Source organism: Panicum hallii, chromosome 3, assembly GCF_002211085.1.
Source record: "Panicum hallii strain FIL2 chromosome 3, PHallii_v3.1, whole genome shotgun sequence".
NCBI classification, from domain to species: Eukaryota; Viridiplantae; Streptophyta; class Magnoliopsida; order Poales; family Poaceae; genus Panicum; species Panicum hallii.
Genome location: NC_038044.1, coordinates 52,962,602 through 52,983,188, shown reverse-complemented (window position 1 = coordinate 52,983,188; position 20,587 = coordinate 52,962,602). Strand labels below are relative to the sequence as shown.

At 43.8% G+C, this 20,587-nt stretch overlaps 2 protein-coding genes and 1 long non-coding RNA gene across 3 annotated transcripts; all 3 read left to right on the top strand.

The window, feature by feature from the left end:
* The first annotated feature begins 10,698 nt into the window (after positions 1 to 10,698).
* On the top strand, positions 10,699 to 12,477 carry LOC112885468 (phytosulfokine receptor 1-like). Its single transcript, XM_025951083.1, has 2 exons — positions 10,699 to 10,820; positions 11,278 to 12,477. The coding sequence occupies exons 1-2, from the start codon at positions 10,699 to 10,701 to the stop codon at positions 12,449 to 12,451; spliced, it is 1,296 nt and encodes a 431-aa protein (XP_025806868.1). The 3' UTR covers positions 12,452 to 12,477.
* On the top strand, positions 12,458 to 13,027 carry LOC112885467 (phytosulfokine receptor 1-like). The gene has a single exon (XM_025951082.1). The coding sequence runs from the start codon at positions 12,458 to 12,460 to the stop codon at positions 13,025 to 13,027; it is 570 nt and encodes a 189-aa protein (XP_025806867.1).
* A 2,816-nt stretch (positions 13,028 to 15,843) lies between these two features.
* LOC112886980 lies at positions 15,844 to 18,265 on the top strand. Its single transcript, XR_003227469.1, has 3 exons — positions 15,844 to 16,275; positions 16,972 to 17,071; positions 17,916 to 18,265. It is a non-coding gene; the product is annotated as an uncharacterized LOC112886980 (long non-coding RNA).
* The last annotated feature ends 2,322 nt before the right edge of the window (positions 18,266 to 20,587 follow it).

The following is a 20,587-nucleotide window of genomic DNA, read 5'->3' as shown; positions in this document are numbered from 1 at the left end:
GGTACGTGAGAGTCTTGCCCTTCAGTCAGAGAATCCGACGTAAGCACGCCAAGTCAACAGCCGTCGGACAAGATCTAATTTGATCTCATGATTTGAGCCCGTGCCGCAATACATCATTCCAGGGCCTGTTTAATTCGTTGCGTGTAAAAAAAAACTTTTTGCAAAAGAATCTTGCTAATTTGAAGTACTAAATGAAGTCTATTTATAAAACTTTTTGCACAGATGGGTTGTAAATCGCGAGACGAATCTAATGATGCTAATTAATCCATGATTAAGCAATAATTAGCGGATGGTTACTGTAGCATCACTGTTGCAAAAATATGGACTAAGTAGGTTCATTAGATTCGTCTCGCGATTTACAGCCCATCCATACAAAAAGTTTTGTAAATAGACTTCATTTAGTACTTCAAATTAGCAAAATTCCTTCGAAAATTTTACGTTTACAGCCCGTGAACTAAAGAGGGCCCTAATTATAAGCGCCTGCAGGCTGCAAAATTGAATTTCACAGTTAATGGGTGACACTGACCCGAAGTAAAGATAGCAGTGCCAAGGGCCTGTTCGTTTCCTACCATCTAAATTTTAGACCCATCATATCAAAAAGAATCTTGCTATTTAGAAGTATTAAATAAAATCTGTTTATAAAATTTTTTGCACAGCTGGGTGCTAATTCGCGAGACAAATTTAATGAACCTAATTAATCCATAATTTGCCACAGTGATGCTACAGTAATCATCCGCTAATCATGGACTAATATATCTCATTAGATTCGTCTCGCGAATTAGCATGGGGGTTCTGCAATTAGTTTTATAATTAGACTTTATTTAATACTTCTAAATGATAAGATTCTCTTTGATGTGACCTCTCTAAATTTTAAACCCCAGGAAACGAACACACCCCGAGTCTCCGTAAGCTCTACCAGCGGTCAAGCTCTTCTCCTTGACCTGCCAGTCTGGCATCTCCCTCGTTGCTGCGCGCCTCAGCCGACTGGAGCAGCACTGTGTAGGCTGTAGATGTGTCATCCTCAGCTCCCTCCGTCCCATAAAATAATATAATTCTAATTTTTTTAAAATAGATTAGTAGTAGCATGAAAATACTACCGTACCCTTATTTGTCGCCACATGCAGTTAGTTTTAGCATGTAAATTAAATATGACCACTTAATTAAATAGGTAGTTGAGGTTTAATTTTTAGAATTGCATTTTTATAGGATTTTTTTAATCGTAGGGATGCACTTTTCATGAAACGGATAGAGAGTACTCTTTATTTCTATGAAATAAGTTTAAATTTATTCAAATACATCATTGTTCTGTGTTTATAATAATAAACATCTCATGGAAGTATGGAACAACGAAGCCCATGCATATCTCCTTGCATGGTCTGGACGGAAACGTTCCTATACAATAGAGATTCGTTTCACCTAGTTACGTCATATCAGTAGAATGAGTCCCTCTATTGTACCGGAGAGAAGGCTCGCTTGGACCGGACGAAACCGGTTCCTCTAGCAAGAAATCGGAGGACCGTAGGGATCGGATAGGGTAGAGTCACACTCGCGAGCACAACGAAGCTCCATTATCATTCCCTAGCGTCGGAGCTGCTTCCCTCTGACTTTTCACACGTCAGAGAAGGAAAGGTTTTGTCTCTCTTCCACTAACATGTGGGTCCGAGTGCATATAGGAAACAGCAAGAGTCAAAATTTTGTAGTTTTGTTAGAATAAAAAAGTTCTAAGTATTGGTGGGTTTATAAAATAAGCATAGCTACGGAGTATTAGCTAGCCCCAAGTATATTGGTGGGCTTGTGAAAGTTTTTCCAAACGAATTGAGACATATATCCTTATCGAACGAGTCAGAGCACGAGCTGGAATTTTAGCCTGAAACGGTCCGTAGGTCATTTATTGCCGGTCCAACCCTCCAGCATCACTCTGAAGCTAAGTCTTCGTAGCTGATATCCGTGGAAGAAAATTCTGTGGATACTGGGTCTCAGACCGACAGTACTTTTTGCATTTTGGTCTTTTTTAAAAAAAGTTCACATTTGGATCCTGGAGAACGTATTTCCGATTTTGGACCCTGTGGGTCGGTGCCATGACTCACGGCGCTGGGGTAACATGTCTCGGCGCCATGAGCTATGGCGCCGAGGTCCCTCACCTAGCCGTTGACTTGGCGCTAACGTGCCTGAGATTTCGGCGCCACGACCCATGGTGACAAGCCCTTATCCTATACGCCACGCCCTCTTCCTCTCTCTCTCCGCGCCCTCTTCCTCTCTCTCTCCCCGCGCACTCTTGCTCTCCCTTGCCGGCCGCGCCTCTGCCGGCGCCCTCCTCCGCCCAACCACCACGAGAGCACTGGCGCGGCCGCGAGCCGGCGCGTGGCCTCTTCCGCCTTCCCCTCCTGTAAGTTTTTTCAATTAGTTTTTTAATTTAGTTCGGTATTGTAGTAGTTAGCAATTCAGGTAATTTTAGTAGTCTATTTAATTTTAAATAATTTATTTAATTAGTTTTAGTAGTTTAATTAGGTAATGTAGTTAGTAATTCCTTGTAGATAGTTAGAAACCATAGTTAGAAAATTTAGTTAGACAGTAGATGTAGGTATTTAGTTAGGTATTTAGTTAGGTAACTTAGTTAGATAAATTTAGGTCTTTAATTAGATAATTTAGTTAGGTACTTCAGTTAGGTATTTTAAGTAATTCTAGGTATTTAGTTAGGTAATTTAGTTATTTAGGTAATTTAGATAGTTAGGAAATGTTATTACTTATTTTTCAATATTATACCTGTTATAACCTTTGTGTTGTGCATACAAACTAGATGGATAATTTAGTGACCTTGTATCATGGAGGCAGTGTCGAGGAAGATGTGTTTGAGAATATCACTTTTGATGGAATGCACAAGGTCTACATGATATTCGATGATCAGCAGTTATTTAGTGAGGTGTTTGGTAGGGCTCGTGATGAGCTTCAATGCAATTCAAATGAGGATGCCATCTCAAATCAAGGGGTCATCCACTTTGGTAAATCGGACCAGATTTTCAGACAGCTGGTCGCTATTGCATGTGAGGTTAAATGGGAGAAGTATGTGAAGACTGTCATGAAGAATAAGTATCAATATTTGGATTTGGTTGTGCGGAAGTTGTCAAAGGCTCCTAGCCCTCATGTGCATTTAGCCCCTAATGTGCCATCTGTTGACCCTCCATTACCCAACCTTGAGGTGGATCAGGAAGATGCAGTTGCAGTCCCTGATGCTCAATCCGGCCCAAATAAGTTTGGCATTTGTCCTGATGCTCGTGCACATTGTCGGATTGATGATGTTGGTACGGCCCCTCAGGACATTCCTTTGACGCAGAACCATCCAAGTAAGTGTTGTAGTAACACCACCTTTTCTTTTATTATTCGCCCTTGATTCCATTCCTTTGTCCCAATGCCATCTTTAATTGTTGTTTAAATGCAGGAGATATTCCAGATAATATTGGTGTTCCCCCTGTGCCTCTGTCTTCCAATACAGGACGTGCTTCTAGTAGTGTGGATGTTCAGATAGATGATGACGAGGAGCCTTATAGGAATGCAAGAGCTGTTGATTCAGATGATGACCGCCCAATTGCAGCATTGAGCGAAGAAGATATGGAGTGCATCGGACTTTTTTGTCCTGATTGTGATCCACTAGTTCATGAATTCAGCGATCTCAGTCGTTCTCGTAGTGCTTATGCAGAAGGAAGAGATGGCGAGCTACTAGAGGCTCCTGAGGCTGGGGACAACATGGAAATTAAGAAGGGCCTTCTATTCAAGGACTTGCCTACATTGAGAATGTGGTTACAGGAGTATTCTGCGAAACATAAAAGACCATTCAAGGTTAGGCACTCCTATGTGGAGTGGCGCTACACAGTGGTGTGCGAGAAGGCTGATTGCAATTGGAGGGTCTGTGCTCGGAAACAGAAGACCACGGTAAAGTTCGAAATCATAAAAATTGTATGTCCACACACTTGTGCCGGCATAGATCTACAGCAGAGGCATTGATAGTTGACCTCTACCCTCATTGTCAAAAAGTTGTACTCAACATTGAAGTGTCAGCCCAATTTGAAGGTGAAGACAATTATGGATATGGCTGAGAAAATATTTGGTTACAAGATCAAGTATGGGAAAGTATGGAGGGCAAAACAATGGGCCTGTGATGATATATAGGGACTGGGAGGAGGGGTATGAAAAGCTACCTGCACTGTCTAATGCAATGAAAGCAGCTAATCCAGGCATGCACTATGAGTACATGCTTTCCGGTGGTTTCCACAGTGTGTGGAGGCCTTCAGGCATTGTCTTCCGGTGTTATCCATTGATGGTACTTTTCTGATTGGTAAGTACGAGGGCACACTATTGATAGCCATTGCAGTTGATGCTGACAACGCATTGGTTCCTTTGGCCTTTGGTTTGGTGGAGAGGGAGAACAAAGCCAGCTGGGGATGGTTCTTGCGGCTAGTTCGGATACATGTTGTAGGCCCTGGCAGGGAGGTTGGCGTCATATCCGATAGACACCAGGGTATACTTAGTGCGGTACAGGAGCAAATTCAAGGATATGCACCATTGCACCATCGTTGGTGCACTCGGCACATGGCCAAGAATTTACTAGATACAGATGGGAACAAGGATAACTTTACTCTATTCAAGGATGTTGCTCGCCAGCTTGACGAGCAGTTCTTTCAAGAGAAGTAGCAGGAGCTAAAAAGGCAACAAACGATGCAGGTAGGCGTTGGTTAAGAGGAGTTATGAGGGAGCCTGAGAACTGGTCAAGAGCGTATGATAATGGTGGCCGTAGGTACGTGTTTCAGACTAGCAACATGGCTGAGTCATTCAACATTGTGCTTAAGGGGATACGGGCGATGCCTGTCAATGCTATCGTATCATTCACCTTCTACAGGCTTGTTGCATGGTTCAATGACAGATACTCACAAGCAATGGCACTATAGAGCAAGAACCAGCTATGGGCCCCTAAACCTATGCGTCATCTTGCTAAGGCAGAGGATAGGGCTCGCACACATGAGGTTGAATGTTTTGACCACACGACGGGAAAGTATGAGGTCACGGAAAGGGGTGGTACAACTTCCGATGGTGACGTGCGGCCTTCGAGGAGCTATATTGTCATACTGATTGATTTCTCATGCACATGTGGGAGAACAAGGCAGAACCACTTTCTATGTTCCCATTATATTGCAGCAGCTCGGCACCGCAACTTTGCCTACAAGAGCAGGATACCACGGGAGTTCACTGTTAACAACCTTGTACTTACATGGTCTCCCTGGTTTGAGCCTTACCTAGATGAGGGACAGTGGCCAACGTATACGGGTCCGAAATACATTGCGGATCCAGGGGCCCGTTGGAAAAAGCTTGGAACTAGGAAGAGGATGAGATATAAAATGGCCATGGACCAAGTTTCAAGAAGAACTAGACGGAGGAGAGGAACCCCCTTTCTTTTTGACCCCGACAAAAATAAATATGGTAGATGCGGCAGACTTGGTCACAACATTCGTACATGCAGTTGGCCGCTTAGTCAGGTGCAAATAGATGTTGTACTCTACCGTTTTGTTTTAATGTTTTCTTCATTTTATGTATATGGATGTCTTACTTAATTAGAGTTTGTTAATTTGTTCATTTTCATATTTGTTCTTTCTAATACTTTTCACTAAATTGCTATCTTATTTTTGTAGGTGGAGGCACTGTACCTGCTCGATCCATACTACGAGCAGAACCACCGAGGACGACGCACCGCGGAAGGGGAGGTAATGAACAAAATTTATGTTCCACATCGTCTGTTTGTGCCACTCTTTAAAATTTATGTTGAGGTACTAACAAAATAATCCAATGTCTCCAGGAACTACCCCTTCTTCATCCTCGAACCCATGACAAGTTTCACGACATGCGGTACGACAACAGGTACACCCCTCTCCTGGAGAGGTCTGGCCTCGATGTCATATCGTACCAGGTTCACCGCGGGTTGCCTGTCATAAACCCCGCAGCGATCACAGCTTTAGTTGATAGGTACAATCATTAACAACTAATCCACTTCGTCTTCATTTTCCAAGGTCAATGGGGAAACTCACCATAAGTTTTGTGCATTTCTCTGTAGGTGGAGGCCGAAAACTCATAGTTTCCACCTTCCTTGTGGTGAGATGATAGTGACACTGGAGGATGCTCAGAAGTTTCTTGGTCTCAGTGTCAGAGGTCGTCCAATCACCGGCCAGTGCAGGCCTAACAGTTGGAGGGGTCGTGTGGAGGCCTTCCTCGGGAGAGGGCTTCCTAAGGCGGTGCTAGCTACCCGAACCTCAGGAGTACCTATCACCTGGCTTCGGTGGCACTTTGCTCACTGTCCGGAGGATGCAGATGAGGAGACAATCACCTACTACTATAGGGCCTGGATCCTTCACTTGTTTGGATGTGTGCTCTTCCCCGACAGCACAGGTGACAGCATGTCTTAGATGTACATACCTTGCTTGACAAACTGAGACGCGGCGGGGATATACAGCTGGGGGTCCGGAGTGTTGAGTTTCTTGTACCGCCACCTATGCACAGCGTGCCGCCGGACTTTGCAGCACGCGTCCATCGGCGGCTGTGTGTACTTGCTCCAGCTGTGGATGTGGTCTCGTCTACCCGTTGGCTGGCCCACAGTTCTTGCTCCACGTCCCTAGTTTGACGTGGCCACCCCTCAACTCCGACCGACGGTTGCTTACTTATGGGACCAGGTCAAAGCTCCTTCGCTAGGACTATGCGAGCATACGTCGAGTACGCTAATGAGCTGTGCACGCTCATGCCCTCAATGGTACGTCCATTGCATTCAATTTTGTCATTTCATTTTGATTTAGCTATCATTGACCGCATGGTATCTGTGCTACATTTTAATGTTTAGATGGAGTTTTAGTGACTATATGTAATTCAATACTTCGCAGGTGACTTGGCAGCCGTACAACGACATAAGGGTGGTGCAGGTTCAGTTGAGCACCATGTGCTACGCAGATGAGGACCTGTACAGGATGACGTGCCCGCTGATCTGTTTCTATGCTACGGAGTACCACCTGCCTCACAGAGTTGCACGCTAGTTTGGCTTGAGATAGGAGTGGCTAGAAAGGCCATTCTCGACATCTGAGGAGTTGCACAAATAAGTATGAAGTACTTAATTCATTTGTTGTTGCCAATAATGCTGCATAGTTGACTATATGATTTATCTATTGTTGCCATTATTGTTGTTACAGGATAGATCGTTAGAAGCAGAAGAAGACAACCGATTTCAAGATGCTGCATTGTGAGCACATTGACATATGGGACTTTTTCCATGAGAATGTGATTGAGAACGACCAGCCGCATACGGACTACAACTTCCGTGCGTACATATCATGGTACCTAGCTGTGACACTGACCAAATTGAAGGGCCAATGGATAGGAGCGGACTATGCCGACGTTCAGTCTTTGAACGATGAAGATACGTCTTATGACCTTGCGACACGGGAAGGGATGGTGGTCGAGGCCGTACCCATCCTAAATCGAGTGGTATGGTCACCTAATACTACTATTCTGTAACAATTCAGATTCATTGCAATAATATGATCTTGTATAACAACTAACCATTTGTTTCGTTTGAGTGCAGGGAAACACGTTGAAGCAATCCGTACTTGACATCAAATGTTTTCCAAGGCGAGGAGTGGATGAAACGACACTGAACAACTTCCTTGGAGTAAGTTTTTGAAATTACTACAGATATGGACATGTACCTCTCGTTTAATCTTATGCACTAACTTCATTTTCAAATGCAGAGACTTGCAGGTCGTCTACGTCGTGCTGCTGCTTGTTGTGGTTGCAGGACTAGCGCGGCGATGGACGTGCATGGTCCTTCGACAAGACTATCTGACACTAGTGCAGGCCTCAGTACATCAATGCAGTGAGGCTCAGGCTCCAGAAGACAGAGCTCGTCCAGGTCAACAAGGGCTACTTTTGAGGATAGTGGTGGTGACGACGAGGAGGACGAAGCCGAGGAGATTGGAGTGTCTCAACTGGAAGACGCTCCTTTCATAGAGCCTTCACAGCAGGCAGCACGTAGCCAGCGCCGTCCACGTGACCCTTACACTCCAGGCCTGACGCTCTTGGTAAGGGCAAAGGTAAGACTAGGAGGCAGTGAGGGTTAGTTCATGGATACTATGGACTATTCAGCGCGTATGGACTATTATGGACTATGGACTATGCTTCTGATATGTGTGGATATTCTGGTTCTTGGTGGATATGTTGGTGGTATTTGGTTGAATACATGTTTGTATCATATTGTGATGTATTATTTTTATTGTGGATGCTCGTAAAATAAGTGAAGCTCTTGCGAAATTTTCCCGTGATTCGTTCATCGTAGTACGGAAGCGCATAACATGACTTTATGGCAATTATGAATGTAACAGAATATTTATTGCAACATGTGTTGTCCAATCAGAAAAAGAATCTAGCCTTTGCAGTCTGAATTGGAATAGGCTTTTCAGTGTATTCTCATGTAGGCTTTTCAGTGTGTTTTCGTATAGGCTTTTCAGTGTCCTTTCATATAGGCTTTTCAGTTATAGGTCTGTAGGGCCATAGGATTTTTAGGTGCATTTACAACGCCACAGATCAGATTGTAAACCTGCATCGATCTATATGTACGCATTGCTGGATGCATTGCTTCTAACTTTGAAAATAAGAGACACTGGAGTAAGAATGTTTGGAGGGTCATCTAGTGGAAAGGGTTTCGGCACAAGGAGAGGGAAGGGAGGAAGGAAGGGACCTCCCATTATGTGGGAGGGGTCTGTTGGTCCTGAATCCTATTCGGAAGCAGTGTATGAGTTTTCAGTTGAGAGCAAAGGTGAATTCACCAAGGAGAAGCCTCTCAGAGGATATAATGACTGCAAAGAAGATTGGCCAAAATGTATGCATGGTGGGGACTGCTTAGTGCAGATGTGCGTCGAGGGGACAGATAGAGGTCGTCATTTCTTCAAATGCCCGCAAGCTTGGGTAATTGTTACTACAACTTTGTTTGTTACATATGTTTCTCTTCTTTTGTACAACTGATATGAGATATTTGTTATAGTCTTCAGATGCTCTAGAAAACTGTGGGTTCGTTAGGTGGGTTGATTCTCCTCCACTTCATCCGCATCAGGAGTACATCTACTACCTGCAGAATCATATATTTGATCTAGAAAGGGAAGTGAGCAGCGGTGACAAGAACGAGGAAGAGGATGACAACAGCAATGGTTCCGGTTCACAGGAGGTATCATGCACTGATCCATATTGCAACTGCCCTTGTCACAGGGACAAAGGGCCTCCGCCACCACCGCCATCGCCTCCTGCAATGGGAGGATACTATGGAGAAGGGGCAACACAATTTGCTATGTGGGGACAATTCTAAGAGTAACCTATCTTATTCACATGCTACATCCATGTATTTGTTATTCCATTTAATTACCTAAGGCATGTTAGGTTTAGTCCATGACCTCTTTACCCTTATTTCGTACCGGTCCTCACATGCCACTACATGTGTTGTGCGTGTTCAATTATGTAATGCACTACTTTATTAGTCTTGATTCCATTATGTTACCTTATTTTATTAGCTCTACACAAATTGAAATAAATATTATGAACAACATTAATGAAAGAACGACACTTGAGCTCATGAAAGATGCAATAAATGATTAGTGCTTGGAAAGTCAAGTACATGAGAACATAACGACACATGAAAGATGCAATAAATGATAACACAATAAAAAGTCAAGTGCATCAGAATACAATGACAAGTTTATTACATGAATAAACCATACAACTAGCAAATCTTACATACTATTGAGTGCAACGAGGCCACTTTCCCTTCCTCAATGCATCTGGATTCTCCTCCATTGTTGTCTTCGCACGGCGAACAAACTCCAGCTTGTGTTCCCTCTCCTCCTTGTGCTGAGCAGCATGCCTCCTTTCCAGCTCTTCTTTCCGCTGCCTCCTCTTACCATCTCTGCTCCAACAACTCCTTCCGCTCCGCATCCCACTCCTTCATTCTACGCAGATACTCCGTATCCTCCTCTTTGATCTCAGTGTTGATCCACTGCTCAAAGTTACAAAGCGGGGGAGGGGTCTGCAAAACATTCAATTGTTACACACCTGGTATTACTCATAAAGCATACATGATTCTACATGACAGCGAAAATATTATACAAAAAATAAATATTCTTACCAGCAATCCAATGCGGATCTGACGAGGTGTAGGGTCGAACGCATAATTTTCGCACATCCAATACCTCTAGTTATATGATTCCTCCTCATCAGACTTGGCTACCTTTCAAGGATCATCGCAGAAGTACATCGGCACAGGAACACCACTAGGCAGCGGCAAACGGGTGAATGTTGTTCCCGTCATCACCTTTGGTTTACTAAATTTACCACGCCTAGGCATCTAAGGTTGCATATTACAAATATTAATAAATAAACCCTAACCCTAAGCAATTATACTGAATAATACACATAATATAGACCAAATCAATAAGTAAAAATTGAGGAGGGGAGAGAGGATACCTTGCTCTCGAACATCTATAGATCAATCAAAGTTTTTAAGGTCAAATACGTCGATTGATGAGGTTGGACGGGTGGGGGAGAGATAGAAAAATCGAGACGGGATAAGAAATAGGGGAGGAAGGTTCGGACAGGGGAAGATGGTCGTACTGTAGCCAGCTTGGCGCCATGATCTCCGGCGTCGAGCTCGGCGCCGTATATGCTGGCACCAAGTTGACTGCCACGTCGGCGTCAGGTAGGCAGGGTATGTGGCATCTCGGCGCCATGAGATGTGTGACCGTGGCGCTATGGTTCATGGCGCCGACCCCCGGGTCCAAACATAGGGATAAGTCTGCCAGGAATCTAAAATATAATTTTTTTTGCGAAAAGGGTCAAAATGTAAAAAAGACTGCTCAGACCGATGTCGTATCCGTCAGTTTCCATCTCGTGGGGTCATGTGGAATTGTTCGTCTCTCCAATTATAATCATGTCCGAACGCTTAAGCTTCTCACACCGACAGCAACAGCGCGATGCTTCGTGTCATTCAGCTCTCTCTCGTGACAAGCAGCTCGATCTTGATCTTCTCTTTGATGTGCCAGCTCCCTCGTGGCCAGTGGCGTAGCTAGCTAGGTGGACAGGTGGGCCATGGACCACCCTAAGATTAGTAGTTCAAGGTATAAGTATAGTAATTATTCATCAAACAATCCAACAGTATGCAAAATTCAGACTTAATTATTAACTTTGGACCGCCCTAACCCAAAATCCTAGCTACGCCCCTGCTCGTGGCGTCCGGAGCTGCGCTCCGGCCGACCGGATCGCACTCTCTAGCTTCTCGAACAACCTCGACACGGCGATCCACGGGTGGCCAGGCGCGGGTAACTACTCCGACGACTGCTGCCGGTGGCTCGGGGTTCGTTGCCGCCGGTTCGGAGCATACGGCGGTGAGCTCCGGGTCGCCAGCCTGGACCTCGCCGGCCGGGGCCTCACCGGCGCCCTGCCAGGCACGCTGGCTCGCCTGGACGAGCTGCGCGTTCTCAACCTCTCCCGGAACTCGCTCCATGGAGCCCTTCCGCCAGAGCTTCTTCATATGCCGCGCCTGGAGGTCCTGGACCTGAGCCAGAACAACCTCACCGGCGAACTCGGCGGCGAGGAGCCGGCGCCGCCGGGTGCCTCCGGGCTCGTGCACCTCGACGTCTCCCTCAACAGGCTAACAAGCCTGCGGAGCGGCGTGTTTCTCGGGCTTCCACGGATGCGGAGGTTCTCTGCCGAGTCGAACCAGCTCACTGGAGCCCTGCCCGGCTCACTGTCGTCGTGCTCGGAGCTCGAGTACCTGAACATGGCGAACAACTCCCTCCACGGCAATCTTGGTTTGAATTTGAACTTCTCACACCTAACGAGGCTCCGCGCCCTCCACCTCGGCTGGAACTGGCTGAGCGGCCACCTCCCGGCAAGCCTCTCGCGCTGCCGGGACCTCAGGGTGGTCAACCTTCGCCGCAACAACCTCTCCGGGCCGGTCCCGTCAGATTTCCGGCTCCTGCAGGCGCAGTCCTTCTTCGACATCGGCATCAACAGCATCACCGGTATAGCGCCGGCGCTCCGGGCGCTCCAGGAGTGCCGTGCCCTCGCCGTCCTCATCCTCACCACCAACTTCCAAGGCGAGGAGATGCCTGGTGCCAGCGCCATCCGCGGGTTCCCAAGCCTGCGGCTGCTCGGCATCGCCAACTGCGCGCTCCGCGGCGCGGTGCCGCCGTGGCTGCGCGCCAGCGCCCGGCTGGGCGTGCTGGACCTGTCGTGGAACCGGCTGACCGGCCAGATACCGCCGTGGCTCGGCAGCTTCGACTCGCTCTACCGGATAGACCTCTCGAACAACGCGCTCGCCGGCGAGATCCCGCACTCCCTGGCGCGTCTGAGATCGCTCGCCGGCAGCGCCCTGGGCGCGTAGGTGTCCATGTCCGAGTACGGCGTGCGGCTGTACAACTGGCACGTCGACCGGGGCCAGCTCTGGTACAACAGCAACATCCCGCCGTCGATGGACCTGAGCCGGAACGGCCTGGCCGGCGCGATCCCGCCGGAGCTCGGCGACCTCCGGGCACTCAACCTGCTCAACCTGAGCTGGAACGCGCTGTCCGGGCCGATCCCGGCGACGCTGGCGACCCTGAGCGCCCTCCAGACGCTCGAACTGTCGCACAACGAGCTCGCCGGGGAGATACCGGCGTCGCTCGTGGGGCTGACCTTGCTGTCGTGCTTCGACGTCTCCCACAACCGGCTGCGCGGCCTGGTCCCCGCCGCTGCCCAGTTCTCCACGTTCCCGTGCTCCAGCTTCGCCGGCAACCCTGGCCTTCACAGCGAGTACTGTGATGGCAACGGCGTGGTCGGAGGAGCGCAGGAGACCGATGGGACTTTGCTCGCCGTTGGAAGCGAGATGTTTGGGTTGCCGTTCTGTCTCGGGATGATCTTCGGCCTCTGTGCCACCATGTTTGTTCATGTGGTTATGCTAGAGAGGACGGCCCGTCGATAAAGATAAAACTTTCTTAGGGAAGTCTTTTGATCAATATAATTTTTTAGGAAGTCTTCAAGACTAGAAAATTTTTATTTTTAATTAATTTCTCTTCTGATGTACTCCTAAATTTTTGAGCTCAAAATTAACAGAGTTCTAGAGTTTGTTGTGACAAAATCAATATCGTATTAATTTTATATGAATATAAATATTTTGATGGACCTTTCCTGCACTAAACACATAGTATAATTGATCAAAAGTTCTAAAGTTTAACTTTTTCCAAATTAAACTATGCCTGGCTATTGTTTCCGCTTCTCGCAGTCACATTTAGATTATAAGCTAAGCGAAGATTTTCTCGCTTTTCACTTCTCGTAGTTCAAATCTCTCTGAAGCGGCCTACCATAGAAGTGAAAATAATCGAAATAAGTGAGACGTTAGGTGGGATTATCGCTTATTGTCACCGATAAGCCGACTATAATCGAAAACAAACAGGGCTGCATAGATGGAGGAAGTAAGCTGCTACAATGACAAATGGCATCGGAGCCCACATGGTCCATTTGAACAAAATGCACTTGAATCTGCGGCAAAGGCCAGCCTTTTCAGAGACATTGGTCAATCTTCAAGCCCAGAAGCTGAGACAGGTCAAATCACTGCTACAAAATATAGATATTGTAACACACTCTTGTAACACATTCATAAATGTGCTACAAAGAAGATATAGAAGATATATAGGAACACAAAACTATGTGTTACAGTAAAAGTTGTAACACATGGTAGTTATTCTTTAAAATTGTAACACGTGTTACACAAGATGATTATAGTAACACAAAATTAATGTTACATATAAATTGTTACAAAAGATGGTAGTATATTGTAACACATATTTGGAAGGTGTAAAACATATAAATAGATATCCCATAGTCACACAAAATAATGTTACTGATTAAGTGTTACAATGTATAGGTGTCATTCTAAATCGGTGGTTCACTCATACATATCTAGTCTACCGAGTCATAGTATCATGAGGGTAAATATATAGATGAGCAATTAAGGAAATAGAGATATCTCTTAATTATATGATGAGACATGAAGGTTGAATACATCACCAATATATTAGCATCTTACTATTGGATGTTGGTGATGATTAGTAAATTGTCGTATTTGAAAAACCGAAAGTATTTAAATTAATCTCAAAGATACCGTTGAAGGTCAATCCTACTCTGTAGTTGTATGGCAAACCTCTTGAGAACGGTAGGAGACAATTCACCTTAGTGATGAAATCATCATAAACTAATCTGGCATTATATTTGTGATGATTTTTTATCATACAGCTAGTCCATCATAATATGTAATGATTTTTTAAAGGGAAATATTTAATTTATCCATGGTGGCAAGCGTGGCCCATCTATAAGTGCAAGTCCCACTCCCGCATAGGAAACCCACTAGATATGGCGTCGCTGTCCCACATTTGTGTACCCCACAAGGAAAGAAGAAACAGTCGCTGGCTGGTACATTGGTTAAAAGTGAGAAAAAAAGTCGTCAAACTCTTTGAAAGGTTCGATAGCCTGACCACAAACCGAAGGAGACAAAGCGTGGACCACTGGGCTGCACTAGGTTTCGTAAAAAGTCTGGAAACATATGTTTACTCTCTTAATCTTTGTGTCATGGAACATCAAGAACTTTTGAAATCAAAAGTATGATGTAAACATTAAAAATGGAGTGTCATGAATGCAACAAAATAAGTGTAAGCTAGTCGTATTGATTTAATTAAGTTTATAGAATAATTTATTCCTATACTTAATAGTTTAAAATTTTTAATAATACCCTAATCTTCTCTGAAAATTCTGAAATTTTGGATGGGGACCAAAGTACATCATTTTGACGCCCCAAAAAAGTTTCACGAAGAAAATCAAAATTTGCAAACCATATGGTTCATTTGACCCTCACTTCAGAGTACATCTTCCTAGTCTCCCACTTTTCCGTTTCCTAACTAGGAAGATGCAATGTGATTAATAGACAATATTGTATTTTTATATGAAAACTTAACATCAGCTTGTTTTCAGATGTTTAATTATCTAAATAATTAGATTGTAGTTTTCATAGATCGCAACTGTTTTATGTATGTAATGTGATTACAGTTTTCACATGCAAGGTGATTAAATAGTTAGCATTATCCTTTTTTCACTAAAATTTGATACAACCTTGACTCCTTATGGTTGTTTATGTAAGTAATGTAATTATATCTTTTTGCAGTTATATGCTTTTTGAGAATTTAAATGTATTTTTACCTATTTATTAAAATTACTTCGCATTTGAACTATATGAATAATCTAATTTTCTTAGTTATTTAATGGTGTTTCATTTTAATAATGCTTGACTCTTCTTTTTTCCCTAAAAAATACCTAAATCTTCTAAAAAATTCAAATTTGACTAGAGACTGATATACATTCTTATAAGATCCTAAGAAAATCTTAATTTATAAAATAAAAATACAGTAGTCATAAGCTTCATTTGGCCCTATTTTAGAGCTCAGCTTCGAAGTCGTTTCTCTTTCCACTAGCATGATTCAGGGTCAGTGATAGCTAACATTACATTCTAACGTGAAAGTTTAATAAAAATCTTAATGTCATATGTTTATGTAAATAATATAATTACATTTTGATAACTAATAGCTAATAGCTAATTTATTCCATTTTTTGCAAATTGAGCCGCTTTCAGCTCAAAACTTTGGTGGAAAAACTCCCGCCCGTGTGTTCCAAAAGTTTTGGAATTTGGACCTGCTCATTTATCTCCTGCCCCGTTGTCTATTGTCTTCCATCAGCCCCCTCTCTCAAACTTCTCTCTTCATTCATAGCGCCTCTCCGTAACTGAACCCATGGGGGTGGGCCGTGGGCGGCGGCGCGTGCAAGTGGCATCGCGTGGGCGGCGGGGACTGCTACGTGCAGTGACGGCGACTGCGGCAGCGGCACACGACCCCTCTCTCTCACCAGCGGGGGCGTGCATCCCATCTCCATGGCCGGCAGCGACGCGCGGCTCTGTCCCTCGCCGGGGCGGGGTTCCCTCCCTAGCTGCTTTGATGTCCTCGCACAAGGGGGGCGGCGCGTGCGGGTGCTGCGGAGCAGGCATGAGCGCTCGGCCAGCTCGCACGGCGCCTCCACTGCGATGCGGTTAGGTGCCGGGAGGAGTATGTGCGGGGGCCATCCCAGATCCCCAATGTGGAGCGCAGCGTAGTAGCCAGCCGTGGCGGAGAGTGGCCTCATCACGGCAAGGTAAGCCCCTCCATGCAGCTCCTTGTCCATGAGCACTCCACTTCTCTCTGCAAGACAGCATGGTTCCCTTGATATCGTGAACTCCTGATGCGTTGATCTGATTTGGCCATATGAGCCTTGGTGTGTTGTAGTTTATTCTGATTTCTGAATCTTTGATTACTAGTTGTGTCATGTTTAATTGTGATCAGTAATGCTCTAAATTCTGAAGCTATGAACTTGTAATTCTCTGATTATCTGAACCTGTACTGCTCTTATGCTCTGAACTTGTCATGTTGTGTGACAGGACCAGTGAACCTGTTTTCTGTGCTGTAGCCTTGTGCCTTGTGACTGAAAATTGGGCATAACTACATATGCTCTGAAATAGTAATGAATGAATCTCTTATGCTTTGCTTTGCCTTGAACGGCTGAACCTGTATTTTGTGCTGCATTGCTGCCTTATGCCTGATATTGCTCTGCCTCGTGCTGCAAAATTAGTACCTATGTCTGAAATCTTGCATTAGATTTCAACTCCGCATTGCATTGTTACCTATGTCTTGGTCTTTTATCCGTAGAGCTAAATGCCATGCAATTTTCCATCTACTCGACCAAGAATACAGTAATGGCTAGTGTAGACACGTCTCCTCTTGGACATCATTTTACATGTGTATTCATGCACATAACATCTAATAACTCCCTCCATTTTTCTTTTTTCATTAGTTGGCCAACTGCTGTGAACCTATCTGATGCTGCAACAAAGCTTTAGAATTTGGTGTCAAGCACAGTAAAAACTGCACAGGATGCAAAAGCTGTCTTTCAGGTGCATGTTTCTTCTTGAAAGTAGCTAGAAACCTACATAAAAATTGCTCAATATGCTTCATAAATTTACTGAATAATTATGTATGTCCTCTGAACTTCCACCAGTAATCCATGCTACAATTTTTTTCTTTATTCTAAGATAGTAGTTGCAAACCATGACAAGGATGGCATGCGAGTGGAGCCACCATCATCTTTTCGGGGCTGTTATATTTATCAGTGCACACTATTAGATTAAACTCAATTAGATAACCGTGAACCTATTTATTATTTATCCCTCAGGATTTCCCATGAATCAGTAAACTGCAAAGTGAAATGTACCATAAACTGCATATAGCTACATGATAAATCATATGATATTTATAATCCGAGCATTATGGGTACCCTTCATGCACTGGTGGAGCTACGGCCAGGCCATAGTGGGCCATGGCCCCCTGTCATGCAAAATTTCCATTAGTTAAACAGTAATTTTGACACTGTTCATTGGTTTAGCAGCTCAATTAACAAAGGCTGCCCCCCCCCCCTGATTCTTTGGTCAGGCTCTGCCACTGTCTTCATGAGTCTATATGTTGCATGATACTTACATATTGTCTTGAAATTCACATCTCTAATATCTCAATTGTGAGATGCACTGTGACCTTTTCTACAATTTTTTTGAGTAAATGCATATTAGACTCCCACCTGTTAGTGAAAGTTCAATTTAAAACTAAGATGATTTGATAGTCCTCCCTTGTCTTTTGTGTAGTCAATCCATCAAAGTCAAGTTATGGTAGGCTCCCGTATACTATACATATACCATGCTTTTCACTTTGGTTGTTTCAGTCATTGACTGAAATTTAATTTTTCAGATATTTGGAGAATCAGGAGATGGAGAAGTTCAAGCAGTGAGTGGAAAGAGGGAAAAGAAGGAGCGAAGAGTGATCTGCAGCAGGGTACTGAGTATTCATTGTTAGTGTTCATTGTTCTACTGAGTATGCATTGTTTGTGATACTTGTGATGTAGCCTAAGAAACCAGCTTGTATTGTCTCAACTGGATGTAGCTCGAAGTATTGTTGAACTGTTGTTTCTGCTTTTATTTATATGAGACTTGTGGTTGCTGGGGCCATTTTGGGAACTGCTGTAGCTGTTGGGGGCTTAACATGTGGTCTGTAAACTGTGATGGCTATGCTAAAGGAGTACCAATTGCTTGGCCAACAAATTTTGTATGTTATAGCTAGCTTTTTGAATATGTGATGTTACTACTATCTTTCTCCATGCAGGCTGAAATAATTAGTGTTAAAACTATGTTTCTCTATGCAGGTTGAAAGGATCAATGTGAATTCATATTATTTTGGATGCGCACAACAACGATCAGGAAGCAATGGATTTCATGAACACTTTATATTTTCATTTCATTTCTAGTAGTACAAACTGTACTCTTCACTGCTATATATGTACATTTGCTATCTAGAATCATAGGGTCATGTATATATATACTATGACATCATGTGAACAAGTAATATGTTTGTTTCATTTCTACAATCAATACAACTTCCTATGCTTATTGAAATTTATTTGCGGCTTGTGTGATTCTGCAATGTCTCATGTTCCTTTAAAAATTCCATGTCAACATTATGTACCAATATGCAAGTGTATAATAATATTTTTTTTCTTGAACCATGCGTTACGAGCCATGTGTTCCTAAAGTTTAGAACATGTTCTGATGAAGTGCTACTACCATAATGTAGAAGTGTTACTTGAGCAAAAAAATATGTTACAGAAGAGGATCATTATAACACTTGATAAGTGTTCCATCAGACCGGAAATTGTGTTACGAAGTAGGAACACTTTTTTAGATATAAAAGAACACATGTTTTGTGTTCCAATAGGTTAGATTGTAGTAACATCAGAAATAGGAACGCTAACAAGATGGGTTACGAGGAGATCTAGTAACAACTTTATTGACCTATAGTAACACAAGGTGATGTTACTATATCCCTGTTCTGTAGTAGTGAATATCTAGATAGGCCGACACCGGTTGGGCCTCCTGCGCTAATTAAGGGCCTGTTTAGTAGAGCTCCATCTGATTCTGATTCTCTATGGGAGTTGATTTTATGAGAGAAGTGATTCACTGGCTGAAAGTGATTTTCTACGATTCTCTAAGATTAATTTTATGTAAAACAGATCCAATAAAACAGATCCAATGTGAGAAGTGAATCAGGAGAAGCTAATTTTTTCAGCTCCCAGCTCCTTAGTTCATTTCAGAGTATCACTCCACAGAATCAGCATAGAATCGTTTCTCTCGGAAAAACTGTTTGGCAGAGCTTCTCCTGGATTCAGCCTAGAAGCTGCTCTGGGAGCTCTGCCAAACAGGGCCTAAGATGAACTTTTATGTTTATGATAGCCCTTGGAGCAAGCCTTGTTTTGGATCCGATTTCTATCCATCTTCCATAACAAGTTAGCTTACACACCTTTCACTAGTTAAGACGGTGGATCGGAGGAGCAAAGATAGAGGGAAGAAGCAATGCAGTGTGTTGAACCAACCTATCCGAAGTGTTGAACTTGCTGATTGTTAAGTTAGTTGAAGAAATATTGAAGTATGTATCAAACGGGGGCAACCTGAGCGAGGTGGGGGACAGGCAGTGCAGGGCGAAGAGGCAATGCAGTTTACTCTAATCCTCCACGAAATGTTGAATTAGCATATCTAAAATGCTGATACGCAGTTCGTTTATTGTTGAATTTAAGTATAATGAAGTGTTAAAGGACGTTCCCGGTGGGAAGTTGGTGAACTCCAATAACAGTTAAAATAAATGGATCTAGCGGATTTAACAGCAATTTCTGCTCAAGGTATGACAAGAATTCAGTTGGAAAGCCATCTCTACTTTTTGTGTCGAAGCTCAAGCTTGCCTAGCGGCTTTAACAGCCATCTCTGCTCAAGGTATGACAAGAATTCAGTTGGAAAGTGACTCGTCTAATCTAGCCTCCGCATTGAAGTCAGGTGCCATTGATTAAGCACCGGCTAGTGTATTGCTTAGGAAGGCAAGACAACTGATCCAAATAGATTTTATGAATTTTGAAGTTTTGTTTATTCCCTGGTCTTGTAATTTGTGTGCACATGAGTTAGATCGTATGAGTTTGAGTTGGGACTCGGATCAGCCGTGTGTTTGGCTTGATCCCCTCCCAGAGTTTGTAAACTCTTTAGTAGCTTGTGATTATAATGATCCTCAAACAGGTAAATAATAAAGCGAGCAGTTCTAGTTAAAAGATGGATCTAGTAGGTTGAAAATTACATAACCCAACTATCTCCTGGAGGATGTGATAGGAAACCCCGTTTTTGACGATAGAAGTGCTACTCCTTTCTTCCTCTCTGCATGTGCTACATGGCCCAATACATGCCCAAAAAAATAACAACACACCAAGTTCTTTTCCATTTTGCCGTGTTATACTCTACTCAGCAACCGCTTCATATATATATGTGCCTACTACCATTAGAGTTAAATATTACTCAATGCTTCAAAAAAATTATTTTTGATTAAAACAA